General features: G+C 43.1%; 2 protein-coding genes across 2 annotated transcripts; both read left to right on the top strand.

Moving 5' to 3' along the window:
- Positions 1 to 4,137: 4,137 nt before the first annotated feature.
- On the top strand, positions 4,138 to 6,855 carry LOC124683415 (transmembrane protein 18-like). The gene is made up of 4 exons (XM_047217929.1): positions 4,138 to 4,326; positions 4,874 to 4,979; positions 6,108 to 6,256; positions 6,354 to 6,855. Exons 1-4 carry the CDS (start codon positions 4,138 to 4,140, stop codon positions 6,447 to 6,449), a joined length of 540 nt encoding a protein of 179 aa, XP_047073885.1. The 3' UTR covers positions 6,450 to 6,855.
- A 5,668-nt stretch (positions 6,856 to 12,523) lies between these two features.
- Positions 12,524 to 14,554, top strand: LOC124656875 (NAC domain-containing protein 30-like). The gene is made up of 4 exons (XM_047195539.1): positions 12,524 to 12,574; positions 13,302 to 13,539; positions 13,665 to 13,981; positions 14,090 to 14,554. Exons 2-4 carry the CDS (start codon positions 13,374 to 13,376, stop codon positions 14,552 to 14,554), a joined length of 948 nt encoding a protein of 315 aa, XP_047051495.1. The 5' UTR covers positions 12,524 to 12,574; positions 13,302 to 13,373.
- Positions 14,555 to 15,300: the final 746 nt, after the last annotated feature.

Here is a 15,300-nt window from a genome sequence, read left to right as displayed (position 1 = left end):
AGGCGGAGGTGCCGCTACAGTAGGGTTGGGGAAAAACCAAGGGCAGCACGAAAATCAAATCGAAGAGGGGGAGTTGAAGAGCAGGTTAAGGCAGACCAAAGCCCTCTCATGCCGGCGCCGGAGCAGGGCGGAGGCGGCCCGGAAAAGGGCGGCGCGGCGGAGCCGGGGCGTCACGGGCGCGTGCACGCATGCGTTAGCGAAGAGAGGGGCGCCAGTAGGGGTTAGATAGAGGAGAGAATGGCGGAGCCTCGCGCGGCGTGCGGCGGTGCCGGAAGCGTCTAGTGATGGCCGGGACGGCAGCTCGGCGGCGCGTGGCGCGCATCGCCGTGAAGGGGTGCGGGCGCGCTCGCGTGCGCGTGTGTGGGTGCGAGAGAGGTGAGCATGAGAGACGGTCGGGTCGGGGGCTCGTGGTTTGACCCAAACCAGATCGGGCTGGTCCGGTCCAGACCGGACTAGTTTGGCCAGCCCATTGAGCCATTTGGTCCATAGTTTTCTTCCTTCTTTATTTTTCCTAGGAAATTCTATCATTTGAAATTAATTAAATAACAACCAATAAATAAAAGTTAGTAACAGAAAATTATATCCATAATAATATAAAACAAATACTTTAAAATCAAAGGAACAATAATTTGGAGATTCCTCTATTTTTTTTTATAATTTAAACCTAAATACTAAACATATAATTTCTTGTTTCAATTATTCACATAAAGAAAATATTAAATATTACTTCACATTAATATGCCATATAAAACAACAAATATTTCTAGATGGTTATGTCTAATCCTATGAAAATCCTAATTGATCACTAATTCAATTATTAATTAAAACCCGAAACCCTAATAGTATTTATCATATTTTCTTTATAATACATCGTTAAATCCATTATTATTGTTATATCAAAGTGATTAATAATTTCAACTTTGTTACCAATTATTACTTTAAGAATTATATCACAAATAGGAAAACTTAGTTCCATTATGAAATCACAACTTCATAATTTCATGAGAATCATAAACCCTAAATCTTATCTAAAACCCTAACTCTATCATCTTATGTGAAACCTAAATTACTTCTAACCTAAACCCTAGGTTAGAGCATGTGATCATGGTACCTTCTTTCAAAGCATAGAACCATAGTAACAGGTTAAATACTTGTCCTGGTCACATAAAATGTAGAAGACCTATCACTAATATATGGGTATCCCATGTGTTCAACTTCATCGGACCTAGATAATCAAGTAGGGTTAACCAAGTGTAAACCCTAGATCCTATTACCAAAATAATCATCTTTAATCATTCTTACTTAACATCACACCATGGTGATGAACCCAAATAGCAACCATACCTATTATTTTGCACTACATAACCCTCGTTCCACTAAAACCTATTAGTGTGAGATAATTATTAAACATCCTATTTAGGAAACCACCATTCCTTACTTAATGAATCCAATAACAAAACCTAGACAACCTCAACCCTAATAGATATACTTCTTATTATTTAAGAAGTATGTTCTTCGAAGTTATTCTTTTGAAGAAAATAAAGAATCATCATCAACCCCGCTTATAAGGACCTATAAACCCTAGCTAGCTATCACCAACAAGATGAACCAATCTTGATAGCAACCTTGTATGAATAATTGCTTAGACTCGCCAGGTTTAACTCAACCTTACAAGCCCTAAGTGTTGATTAATCCAACTAGGTTATGATCCATCTACTACCTACTCCGAAAACTAGATAGAACCATAGTCAACCATAGAACCCCACAAACCAAATTATCATACTTGTTCCTCATTAAAGAACATGTTCTTCAAAAGTTATTCTTTTGAAGAATATAACAAGTAATCATTAACCATGCCACATAGTATTAAAATTGACAACTTGCTCTTTACTTATTATACAACTACAATTCCTTGATGTGTATGATTGTTACTATACATGTTATCACTTGCTCATGATTCTAATACAACAAGAACCTAATAAGAACCTTGTTTGTAAATCACTCTAAAAGTGCAACACACCCCGAATCAATCATTACAACTCACCGATCCTAAAATCATCGGGGTTAGGTCACGCTTAGAGCGATTGCATCTCATTCCTATGCATTATTGCATCATTGCCAATCTTTTAAACATCGTCCTTACCGGACGATGATGCTATTTCAGAATTTGGAGTTATTACGCATCGAAGACCTTGTCCGCATAATCTTGCAGCCAAGAAAGGCAAGTTCATCACTTGCTCATGTCATTTGAGTATCTTTATCAAATTACTTGCAAAGTACTATGGTTATCACTATTGCATAAAAACCAAAACCACTACTTTCATAACTATGAATATGACTATGTGGTGGGCAATGGAACCATGGATTGTGTTGATATGGTGGAGGTTCCATTGCAAGGGTTATTATCCATCTAGGATTAAACAACAAATGTCGCCGATGATTCTTGTGCCGTAATACCCGTGTTAACCATAAGATCCGGAGTGGGACGGAGTAGTCAAAAGTGTTTCCACCTCTCGTTCATCAACGGATGCGCTTACCGTAGCAGCTTGTGTCTTGCGGAGTAACTTGAGGGTGGGGAGCCCCTTCTAATTCCCCACGGTATAGCCGTTGCTTACCGTAGCGGTTGCTCGCTTGCGGAACAACTTGAGGGTGGGGATCCCCTTCTAATTCCCCACGGTAATGTGGTCTATGATGGGTTGCAGCTACCGGCGAAGGAGTTTGGTTAACGAGTCCCAAACCGTTGTCGTGGTCGGGGTCCACCCCGAAATTACGGGAATAATGGGACCGACGAGGACCCAGTGGTCGGGGTATGCAACAAAGGGTGGGTGTTCGAGGTAGCGGAGGAACATGATTGGCTAGACCTTATACCGGGCCTCACACCAAAGGAAGTGTGGACGGGAACAATTGCCCGGTTGGCACCAAGGTTAAGATCTCTTATGGGTAAAGCAACACACCTCTCGCGAGTGTAAAGAACCGTGACTCGTCACTCCCTGTTCCGGATATGGAACTGCGAACGCGGCCGGAAAGGAGCTCCATGAAGTTCTAGTAAACCGGTGAAGGTCGACGGACATAGTTCTTCCGAATAAAAGCAACCCTTTGAAGAAATGGTTATAAAAACTTGCATTGGTATTAGACTTTCCGGTCTAATGCCGTAGCTAGTGCATTAAACACCTCTTTCCTATAATGAACTTGTTGAGTACGCTCGTACTCATCCCACTCTTAAATCCCCGCTTAGATATGGAGGCATCGAAGGAGGATCTACAAGTGCAACTCGAAGGCCGAGGAGTCAACAACTACTTCACGAGACAGGATCCCGTCGAAGAGTCGATACCACATACATCAAGGAGAAAACCTAGTTTAGCTATAGAAGGGAACTAGCTTCCTAAACCTAGCTCCTATTTAGCTAGAATCTATTCATAGCCCTATAGCTAGTCAAATACTCTACAAATAGAGTTCGTGATAGGATTAGACTACGAGTCGTTCTTCCGGAGTTTATTTGCAGTTTTACCTCATTGTAAAGTAGGAGGTCTGTGATGATCTTTTGTAACAGTAGTCCGTGATGTAATTCTATAGACATACCTTGGACCCGCATATGTTTCTGTTGTACCACTCTGAGCGATATAATACTAGTGGAACGGTGTTTCATTGGTGTTATATCAGACTTGCATACTACACCATGCAGTGGTAAGCCGGGTCACCACACTTAGCCCTTGCTAATGAGCGTCGACTGGAGCAACGTTCAAGCCTCTATTTTCCCTTGCTACGAGTTTAGTTTTTATAGTAATAGAAAAAAAAAGCAAATTGTTTATCAAAAGAGATGATTTTACTCTGGCACGTTTGGATAGTTATTATTTATTTTTTTGACATGTTTGGATAGTTTTTTATATATATTTGAGACCTGGTACGTTAAAAGATGAATAGCTGAATTTCCAGCTTCTCTGTTGATTGGCGATGTATAATTTGTTCTGGGCGCAAGCCCAGCCCAGTCGAACGAGAAGCCCGGCCCAATCCGCTCTACCGTTTGATGTCACTGACCACTGACGCGTGGCCCCAATTTAGGCAGAAGGAACGACCTCGCCTTTGCGTCTCCTGCAGAAAAGAGGAGAGCAGCGCAGAGAGATCAGATCACGCGACGAGATGGCCTCCTCCTCCTCGTCGGCGGCTGCGGCGGCGGTGGGGCGCGCGGTGGAGGAGGTGCGGTCGGCGCTCAACGAGCACGCCGACGTGGTGGCGGAGCTCTTCGGCCGCGTCTCCACCGAGCTCCGCGGCGGGTTCGCCCCCGCCGTCGACACCTTCATCGGCTTCTTCCACGCCGTCGACTGGAAGGTGCGTCTCCTTTTCTCCCCTCCCCTTCCTCTTTGATTCCCTCGCATTCACCGGGAAGTAGCAGGCGCGCCGCAACCGCCAGAAGACAGTGTCCTCGAGCAAATCCGACCGAAGATGTGATTCATTGTCACACGCCTTGCCTGGATCTCTCTTCAGATTCAGCAATGGTTTGGGTGGAGTGGCGGATTTCGTAGACTATATAGGACGAACAGTCTCATATCTTTCCTCTTTACACTTTCGGATGTACTGGCAAGTAAACCCAGCAACACCCCGTTATCTGAAATTAAATTCCGAATTTGAAATGTAAGGTGTTACCGCTTGTGATTGCTCCAATGTCGGTGCTTCCAAGATGATGCTTTCCCACATGGAACTCAGTAGCTAGTAGTACCGTTTTACTTGCCGAGTAGCTAGCTACTACCGTTTTTTGCTTGATGCGACTGATGTATGTGTGCTCATATTGGACTGTCTCATCAACTTCACGTCATCTGATGGGTGATCGCCGTCTATGTTCTTACCTTGACTGATCTTTTCCTTTTGTGTTCTTCAGGAACCTTGGTTGATTGGTATGATAAGTTTCCATCTTATCCTGCTGCTGGTAACCATCATATCCAGGAGGAACATCAATTTCCAACTTATGTTGTCAGCCTTGACATGTGAGTGTTATTTTCCTATCGTTTGTTTGTTCTTTATTTGGCCTTCAGACTCATAGTACCATTGTTTACCGAATGTGTGCATCGTTCATGTTATGTGAATTTCGAATGCCATGCTATACCAGCCGTAAGTACCAATATATTTGTGCATTGCTTTTTCTTGAATCCATTAAAATAATCACGGGGTGCAGATGTATCAACTTTGGAAATCTTCTCTAATTTGCATCAGCATTGAAGTTTTCTTTTCTCCAGTTTCTAGTTCTGTACCGTGCGAGGACCTTCACATTTTTTTTACTTCTTTGCATGGTAGTTTACATCAGGGTAAAACTGAAATATATATGATTAGTTTGAATTATTTAACAAGTAATGATAAGTACATATGCAAGTTTGGATTTAAGCTAGATTGCTCCCTTGGCCTGCTTCTCAGTGGTCCTTTGCTTCTGAGAAATCATGGCTCAAACTTCTGGTATTGGCATGTTGATGACATAGAGTAGAGACTTAACAGAATAGGTTTGTGAACAGTCGCGGAACCAGGATCTGTGCAAGTCGTGGACCAAAAACTAAGGGTGTGTTCGTTTTTTGGATGGGGTGGAATAGAATGGAACCATTCCACCTGTGTTCGATTTTGGAATGGGATGAGAATGGAATGGACTGGGTGAGATAGTCACCCGATTAATTATTCTAAACTCGATTAATTATTTGCTAAACTTGATTAAGTAGTGCTAAACTTGATTAATTATTGCTAAACTTGGTTAATTATTGCTAAACTTAATTAATCAGCATGTGACAATCACCCGTTCCACTTGGTCCGGCCGAATCGGCCGGACGGGTTTGTTCCGCATCTGGAGGGAATATGCCATTCCGAGGAACCGTTCCATTCCATTCCATCCCCAAACCGAACGCAAGAATGGGTTCTAGTAATGGAACGGTTCCATTCCATTCCAGTCTATCCCAGAACCGAACAGACCCTAAGTGCCCATAACTAGCCCAAAAAATAAATCCAGGAAAAAAAGTTAGGCTGATTGCACAATTATTATAGAACTGAACTCATTGCTTAAGTTGAACTTGAATGTCCTTTTCTTGATGTTGTTTCGATTTATGCAGTTTGCTTACTTTTTGTAATTGTTGCAGTTTCTGGTGTATTTCTTGCCGAGAAATTAAACGCATTCTTAGGACAAAACTGGAAGAGCTTCTCAAGCCAGAACTACTTTGATCCCCAAGGTCTCTTCATCTCGGTCATGTGGTCTGGTCCCCTGCTTGTGATTACAATACTTATTCTGGTAAGCGCTTCGCCTGCCATGTTATTCATTGTGTGTCTGTATGCATCTCTATCTGCTTTTATTGTGGGCGACTGTCACTTATGCACTTGTTCTGCAGGTGAACACCCTTGTGACGCTCTGCATGCTGATGGTAAGGTGGAAAAGGGCTGAGCTCAAGCACCGTGCTCGTGAGGCCCGTAGCAAGCAGGAGTGATGTTGCCCTACCCTTGAACCCGCTGGTCTGTTGTGCGGTAGGAAATTAAGCTGCTGATCTAACAGAGAAGTTTGATTGGAACAGTAAAGTGAAAGATTAATTAGCGTTGGGACTGAAGTGTATGGAGGTGCTAGCCACTGTTCACCAAATTAAGAGATTTATTTGTGTAGAGGGAGCCCTGAACATTTCTGTCGTCTTGGTACCAAAGAGTACATGCATGCTCTGTCATCTGAAGTCTTGCGTCTCTGATACCTCGGTTGAATTTTTTTATGATTAGTTCAGTGTTGTCAATTACTTGAGATGGATGCTTAGGTTGGAGCATGTGCAGTAGTTCTCTTTTGTAAAGGACTACAAGTTCCAAGTTTTTCGCATGATATTGGGCAATGTTCGTAAAGTCGGGTGCCAAGAACCATGATCCTGCTTGGTGAACAAAATATAAATGTATCTTTGTTGACTATGTACTATTTGCTTAATTCAACTGTTTTCACAATACCAGATCTGCTTCTATAATATATTGGCTGATGGAGTACCTCGAATCGATGTGTTCTGCTTTCGGACAGAGTAACTTGATTTTGTGGTAAATCCATGTAAGGTAGGAGGGCTTCAGTTTCGTCTTCTTGTAGCCGTGGATTCTCATCTTCCTTTCACTTATATTTAGTCTGTTATCATTGCTGATTTTGTGGGTACGTCTTTTTTTACAAATTCCTGCCCAATTTGTGCAAACGTCTTGCCACATTCTTATGTCTGGCATTCGGATCAAGCATCACGATGGAGTCATAAGTAACTACTCATAGGCGATAAGTTGCTAGTTCTTTAGGACAGGCATGCCACACTGCTCTTAGTCCAGTGTTTGGTTCTTTGCCTCATTTGTGGTGTGACCCAATTTCTTAGCACCCTACCCAATTGTTACACAAATGATTTCTTGCCACAGGTGTGGCGAGCAATTTCTTGCCACTGAAAGTGAAGGAGCTTGACTCGATGTTAAGCAGGAGAATTTACATATCGTTTTGTGTCAAAAATAAATACACCTCGTGTCGATTTATTGGTAACAGCTGATTCACAACTTGATCCACCCTAGTCCCATATCTCCACCCACATCTTGAGTGAGTGATGAGATGGATAATAAATATTCCTCGAATCTCATAACGTTCTTCCTAAAACGCATCACCCACATCTTAGACTAGTCACAATGGGGAGTATCATATAGTAGTATCATGCATATGATACTAGTGTATGATACTACATTCACAATGCATAGTATCATGTACTAGTAGTATCATATGTTACATATATTTAATGATTTGTAGAATCTCAATGCAAATGTGTGTACAAGATTTGTTTGACATTAATTTTTCTAATTTTACGTGCTATGATACTGTACTACCTATGATACCACTATCATCTCTTTCATCATTAATTGATATGACACATCAGCTTTTTTGCATGCATGTAGTGCATGATACTAGCTATGATACTCCCATTGTGAGTAGTCTTAGGTGACGAGGTATTGATATATGTTGGTTCCTTTCCTTGTAGTGTGTACTCGAGCACATGAATGCCTTCGTACATGTATACACACAACAATTCGACAATTAATATAAGCACGTTCTTTTCAACTTGAAAAAAGATCGACAAATTCTGAAAGTGAGAGGATGAACCGGCACATGATGATGAACTCTATCCACACTAAGCCTTGGACAAGAAGCAAAAGTACATAAGAAGGGTTACTTTGGAGATGGCTGCCAGACGATTGGTTGGTCGGTGTTAGTGGGGCTACCTGCTGGCTACCAGGAGGTATATAATTAGATTACAGTAGGAGTATAGCAGGTTCATTGCTCCTTCCAGAATCTGGATTAACTCCATTAATCCCCCACACTGAGGATTCATGTGCCTTATATGGAGAGCAGTCACTGTCTGATCACTGGAGTAGAAGCATGACGTTCACCAATTCAGACAGCGACAACCATTGGCCGCCCAATAAATTAGAAGCAATTGAATTACATCGAATAGGAAACATTGACAAACATAAAGATGGGCTAGTGGCCTTTTTTTTGCGAAACACAGTAGATGCTCACAAGTAAGTACATTTTTTCTCGATAAAGGATGTTTTATTACTTTGAAAAGCACTTACATCCAGCCTCTGCATAACCAGGATGCACACAACCGTTTAAGTGTCTCAAAACAAAGATGAAAAAAAAACTAGACGAGATACATATCGAAGCGATGAATCATATAACGCCGAAGGTGTGGGTGGGGCTTCAGTCCGTAGACTATGCTGCCACCCATATAGGGAAAAGGTATCCCTCGCCGTAGCCTCCAACCGTGTACAGACCTCCATAAATAGGTCTCGGTTCTCCACTCGCTGAAGAGGTAACCACAAACGGAGAATACCTGTACATCTGTAGATGACCTGCAACAAAGAGCAATTTTTATCGTTAAAAATCTTGTTATTTTTACTTAGCCAAATCGCCCAGATAACTGCTAGCGCTCCCACCCTAAGAAGCAACTTAAACCTTGAATCGATACCATGAAGCCAATTGCCAAAGATATTGGCCACACTAGTTGGAGGATACAGGCTAGACGCTACTTGGATGATGACCATATAGATCTCATAAACTGGCATTGGAAAAATAGGTGTTTGATGGTTTCATCATGATGACAAAAAACACATTGTGTACTTCCGCGCCAATTCCGCTTAACAAGATTGTCTTTGGTAAGAATAACTCCTCGACGAAGATACCATCCATTTTTTTTTATTTTTAATGGTATCTTCATCTTCCAAATTTTCTTATTATTATCAACTGGTATATCAGAATGAATGATCGCATTGTATAAAGATTTTACGGAGAAAGTGTCATCTACATGAAGATTCCATCTAAACTCGTCCGGTTCAGGCGATAGTTGAATATCTCCCGGCCGATGAATTAAGGTATTCCATGCCACTAGCCTTTGCCCAAGCAAAACTCGTCTGAACGTCACATTCGGAGGTGAGGTAGCCATTAATGTGGCAATGGTATCACCTTTGCAACGAAGAATACTATACAAAACAAGATACTGTTCACTTACGGGTGTATTGTCTAACCAAACATCTTCCCAGAACCGTATTTGTGCCCCATTCTTGATCGAGAAAGTACCATGGCGAAAAAAGAAAATTTTTGTCGCCATGAGACCAGCCCAGAAGTGTGAATCCCCAGGTTTCCAAACCACTTGGGATAACATCTTCGAGCCGATATACTTTCTCCGAAGAATACTTTGCCAAATCCCATCCTCGGTAAGAAGCTTAAACAACTATTTACCTAGCAGAGCTGAATTCTTGACCTCCAGGTCATGAACTCCAAGCCCGATCTTTGGGACTACAAACTATACTTCATTTAACCAGTTGATATTTTTTTTTCTTGCTGTCCCCTTGCCAAAAGAATCTGGATCGATAATAATCGAGTTTAATGAGTACCAACCTTCCCCCGAGGGACAAAAATTTACCTTTCCAACAAATATGGTTAGACAAGTAAGTACATACACAGATACACTCAATTCTGTGAACTTGCGCACACACAATCTACCTCTATGAGTACCTTCGAAAGATAGAGTTATAGAAATTGATCCGGCGATTAACGAAGTCACCACAGAAGCCTCTCTATGAACGGAAACATCGCCTGCCCTAGCTAGTTACAACACATACGGAGTAGGTTTGTGGTCTCTACAGTGTGGTTAATATCTGGTCCCATATTACTGATACAATGTACTTTCTTTTTTACTCGATCGGGGACACGTTGGAATACATGCAGTACGAAGGTGTGCGCCTGTTACACGAGAAATCATAACATGTCGTTGAGTACTCTACTTCGTATCTCAAAGAATTACTAGCGCGCGTGAGTATGCTGCATGCATGAGTCTGTGCTTGCCGATCGAGGATGATCATTTCATCATCTGGACGCATGTATTACAGTATTAATCATCACCAGTGGGTCCGTAAGAGATCTTCCATTAAGTACCAGACTAATGGGCTCCACACGTACACGTCATACATGCACTTTTTTGCCGCCAAAACAAATCATATGGGTGATGTAACAACCTAGCGTCCATTCCAAGCACCAAAGCCTAGCTTAAGACGCAATATAACGGCGGGAAAAAGGTCGACTGGAATGTTGGCTTACAACCATTAGCAATGCATCTTCTAGCTACAAAGTGGATTATTGAAAATAATGATCAAGAATAAGGAGTTGAGAAAAGAATGAAAGTCATTACATTGTGCCCTAAAATTATGGCACGGCAGAATCACCCCACCTTTTCTTCCTTTGTTCACTCCCTTTGTCTTATCTTTGACCGTTTGATAACGTTTCATTGTCATCCCCTACCGGCCCTTCCCCTCTCTCTTTGTCGCTTGTGTCATTTATCACTCCTGAAGCACAATTTACGTTGATTATGTCATAGTAGAAACATAAGGGGGTAAGGGGAACAAGAATCCCGCGTACTAACTCTGAGTAAATCGAGATGAGAGAGACATTACCCAAGTTCAGGTCTGACCCCAATGCAGGTAACATCTTTTTTTATGGCGATTGTGGCTATAGGATAAACCCTAGGTTTTCTAGAGATTCAAGGGTGTTTTGTGGCTTTAGAATTATCCGTTCGCTATGGCCTCTGAACCTTGTCTTGGCCTCCAAGTCAAGATCAATCTGATCCAGCTTGAAATCCAACGAAGCCAATGAAGGAGGTAGGATGTTCCGTGCTTATCCAATATTCCGTGCTTATCCAAGCAGAAGTCATTCCTCCACACAATAGGAGGTAGGATGTTCCAGAAGAATCACTCATACTTGTACTTGGACACATCATCATATGCACCGGCGGAGGGTAATGGAGGCCATACCGGGCTTCGGCCCAGTCTTTCCAAACTCCAATTTCTTTAGTACTGCATATGGCCCAAGACCATACGTCCATTTGGCCAGGACTGTGATGGATCGATTCGTTCTTCCTTGTACTCTCCTAGCTACTGCCACTTCTCTCGTCCCAAAAATTCTCTTTTCTTGTGTTGCTTCTTCACTCTAATCCATATGAACTAGGCTTCCAACTCTCTATGTTTTCTCCCACTAGTCAAATCCAGTTCAAACGGAAGCAAACTACAGCTGCCGAAGGTGCTTTCGAAGAGAACCATTGGTATCACAATTCTATGTTGATTCGTTTTTCTTTTCTGCAAGAATTGCATTTTTTTGTTTTATAGGAAATTGGCCCTCCCTTTGTTTTGTGCAACGCTCCGCCACTGATCATATGTGTGTACATATACGGTGTTCATATGAATAAGTGTATATTCGTTGATACTACCCCCTCCCCTTGTCCTTTCATTATCTCTTTCTCCTCTATATATCTAGCACAGTGTTGCGATCAAGATCTGATCATTATCCGTTTGGATGCTAAGTGTGCCACCACCTCGTTTCGTCTTTGATAGCGCCGCTATTATTGGTACTCTAGCACACCATTTGTGTCCGCCATTGATCTTACCACCTCGCCGGCTAGCCATGCTCCCCCTTCCTACTCTTTTAGCCCCCCTCCTCCTTGGGCCTTTTTTTTCTTTCACATTCCCATTCTTTGTACTCCCCGAGCCTCCTCTGGCACACATCTCCCCCTATCAAGCATCATGCATGTCATGCCTTAACCCCCAATAATAAAATTTCATTTGATTCGTAGTATTTGCGACATAGAAAAGGAAAGGGAAAACAATTATCAATCGCATATGCATATTCTTTGTTGAAAATAATTTCTGCAATTTGATCTTAGGTCTCAACTTGGAAACTGTATGTCACTTTCACAGTCAGTGGTGGTGGTGGTGGTCACTTGTTGATGACTTATAAACCGACCAAGCAAGCTTCTTTCTCTGCGGTCGATCTCTGTCTCTCTCTCTAGGTAGATTCCACACGCTCTAGCTAGCTAGTTGCAGATCTCCACACACTACCCTGTAACACTTGTAGCCCTCATCTTTGCATCAGCTTCAGGTTCTAGTAGCTAGCCATCGAACGTGGCATGAACTTATCATATTGTTGTTGTGTACAAATAGGTCACAAGCTCCTCTAGCTATCAGCGACCCTATATATTCCTGGCATCAACGATCCATCATCAAGCTCTTAATTAGTTTGGTGAGTTTTTATATGTACCCAAGTACATATATATATGCCTTGTGTTGTTATAGCCATCGATCTGGTCGTTTGTTGCAACATTTGTCATAATCATATCGGCCATATAATAGTACATATATAGTTCTTTTTTGTTGTATATGTATTATTATGTGGTACAGTCCTGAAGGCTGTAGGTGACAGAGAAGGAACGTTACTAGTACTATAGTATACGGATGGTGGATGTGAGTGAGAGATGAGCCCTGAAGTGCACTCCAAGCTAGGAGACCCTCTCTACCTTCCAAAAAAAGGTTCACTACACACCATCCAGAAAACTAGTACTACATCGGATCCATCATTGGATACATTCATTCCTACTTTGGTATGTCACAAGCTGATGGAGCTAGTCCTAATTAACCGATCAGTCCATGTCTGAAACCAAAATAGTAGCAGTAGCCTAGCCCTTAAGTACAATATACGGTTGTCTAGCTAGATTTTCTCATACAAATTATAATATTCCAATCCAACACAATGATGTCTGTATGTGTGTATATATGTATGAGTCTACGCTCCTTTAGGTATGGTATATGGTGCAACAACCAATTAGGTCGGTCATCTCGATTTGCATGAGTGCAGTGCATGCCTTCCTATATTTGTAGGAGCTTTTCTTCCTTCCTGGCCCAGCCAGATACACATGCACATGCCTGCTCTGAGTTGTGAGACCAAAGCTGATAGCCTTTGCCTGCTCTAGCTCGCAGAACATCATCTGATCTGATCGATCGGGCCATACATCATTCAGCTGCTACCTAGAGGTGGCCTGGCAATGGAGGAGTCTTCCTGTAACACGGTGCCCCCAGGGTTCAGGTTCCACCCCACGGAGGAGGAGCTCGTCGGTTACTACCTCGCCAGGAAGGTCACCTCCCACAAGATCGATCTCGACATCATCCAGGAGGTCGACCTCTACCGGATAGAGCCATGGGATCTCCAAGGTAAATCAAAATCTTCCGAGACTACTTCTTGTTCATGCTGTCATGCATATTGTACTGATCAACTAGCTTGCAATGGTAAATGGAGACTGGTGATCGAGCTGTGTATGTTGAATTCTTAATTGCAGAAAAGTGCGGCAAGTATGGTGGCGGCGGCGGCGGAGGAGGGCAGGAGGATCCGACGACGGAGTACTACTTCTTCAGTTACAAGGACCGCAAGTACCCAAGCGGCACGCGCACCAACCGCGCCACCGCCGCCGGCTTCTGGAAGGCCACCGGGAGGGACAAGCCGGTGCTGTCATCATCCTCGTCGTCGTCGCCGGCGGCCGTGATCGGGATGAGGAAGACGCTCGTCTTCTACCGCGGCCGCGCTCCCAACGGCCGCAAGACCGACTGGATCATCCACGAGTATCGCCTCCAGTCCAACGAGCACGCGCCCACACAGGCATGGCATGCAAAATTTAACATCTATTCTTCTGCATATAATTCAGTTAAAATCAACTCAATTGTGTTCTTGGTCTGATTGTTTTTCATCTACAATTGGAACGGTCAGGAGGAAGGGTGGGTAGTATGCCGTGCGTTTGTGAAGCCGGTGCCGAACCAGCAACACAGGCTATCCTACGGCAGCGGCGGCGGGTACCAGATGATGAACAGCAGCTACAGCTCCACCTCCAGTTACTACTACTACGACAACCCTAACGCGCGGCTGATGGTCGCCGGCGGCGCTCCTGCACACGATCACCACAGCCTGGCGGCAGAGTCAAAGCAGCAGGTGCAGCTGTTCTCCTCCGACATGCCACCGCCGCTCCAGAGCCCGACAACGCTCGACGACGGCGACATTTCGCAGACTAACGGTGCCCCCTGCACTGTTGATCAGCAGCTGGCGGCTGCTGCTGGGACGATCGACTGGAACTTGTGGAGCAGCCTGCTGCCTTCAACGGCACCGCAGCTCTTCCACGAGCAAACGATGACGCCACAGGCAGCAAATTCGAGCTCCTCCAAGAACAACGATATTTGATCCGGAGGATGCGGGGATTCATTCTTAACTCAATAGTTGACACTTGACAGTTTGGTCACACTGGCCTATATATATTTGACGACTACTTGACATATTTTACATGGGGCTTATTAGTTTCCACTGTAATTCTAGATCAATTGTATACAAATACACATACACATCACGTTTGAATTGTTTGCATTTCGTTTTTTAACAAAAAACAACAATTTTATTGATCTCCTGGTGTATCTGCATGTATAGTGCTTGTGTGCACCCTCCAGCATAGAGGGTTGTGTTGGGGAAACTGACACTGATCTCGGGAGGTAGCACACACTTAACACGGGAAAGAAAAAGTATAATATTCGCACCACTTGTATACAAATTCACATATTGTAGCTCTACACGGAAAGAAACATATGCAACAACATATACGAAAGAACATCACACTTCTCAGCTCACACCCGAGCTGAGATAATGTCTCATTGAGAGAAAAGGTCACACCCATGCTGAAACACTGTTTCACTTAAGGTTCAGAACTATAATATCATATCAGAACACAAAGCCCCACATAAATCTTCCTCCACTATTACCAATGTGGAATATAGAAAGTTCTTCTCTAGTGAGCAGAGCACTAGAGGTTGTCATGCATCATAATACCATAGATTTTAGATTCTGACAACAAGATTTATGGGCACAAGAGATTGAAATAATCCCAATGTAGTGGAAGTAGACTTGACAAACTTGTTAGAAACCCGTTGCCGGATCTC

The sequence above is a fragment of the Lolium rigidum genome, chromosome 1, assembly GCF_022539505.1.
Source record: "Lolium rigidum isolate FL_2022 chromosome 1, APGP_CSIRO_Lrig_0.1, whole genome shotgun sequence".
Lineage (NCBI taxonomy): Eukaryota > Viridiplantae > Streptophyta > Magnoliopsida > Poales > Poaceae > Lolium > Lolium rigidum.
The sequence above is the reverse complement of the archived record's forward strand: the minus strand, read 5'-3'. Positions and strand labels throughout refer to the sequence as shown.

What these genes read in the sequence shown, in the direction of transcription:
- LOC124683415 (XM_047217929.1), top strand. Translation starts at nt 4,138, where the DNA reads ATGGCCTCCTCCTCCTCGTCGGCGGCTGCGGCGGCGGTGGGGCGCGCG. An exon ending in TATGTTGTCAGCCTTGACAT is followed by an intron (nt 4,980 to 6,107) that starts GTGAGTGTTATT and finishes TAATTGTTGCAG; the next exon opens with TTTCTGGTGTATTTCTTGCC. An exon ending in TGATTACAATACTTATTCTG is followed by an intron (nt 6,257 to 6,353) that starts GTAAGCGCTTCG and finishes CTTGTTCTGCAG; the next exon opens with GTGAACACCCTTGTGACGCT.
- LOC124656875 (XM_047195539.1), top strand. Translation starts at nt 13,374, where the DNA reads ATGGAGGAGTCTTCCTGTAACACGGTGCCCCCAGGGTTCAGGTTCCAC. An exon ending in AGAGCCATGGGATCTCCAAG is followed by an intron (nt 13,540 to 13,664) that starts GTAAATCAAAAT and finishes TCTTAATTGCAG; the next exon opens with AAAAGTGCGGCAAGTATGGT. An exon ending in ACGAGCACGCGCCCACACAG is followed by an intron (nt 13,982 to 14,089) that starts GCATGGCATGCA and finishes TGGAACGGTCAG; the next exon opens with GAGGAAGGGTGGGTAGTATG.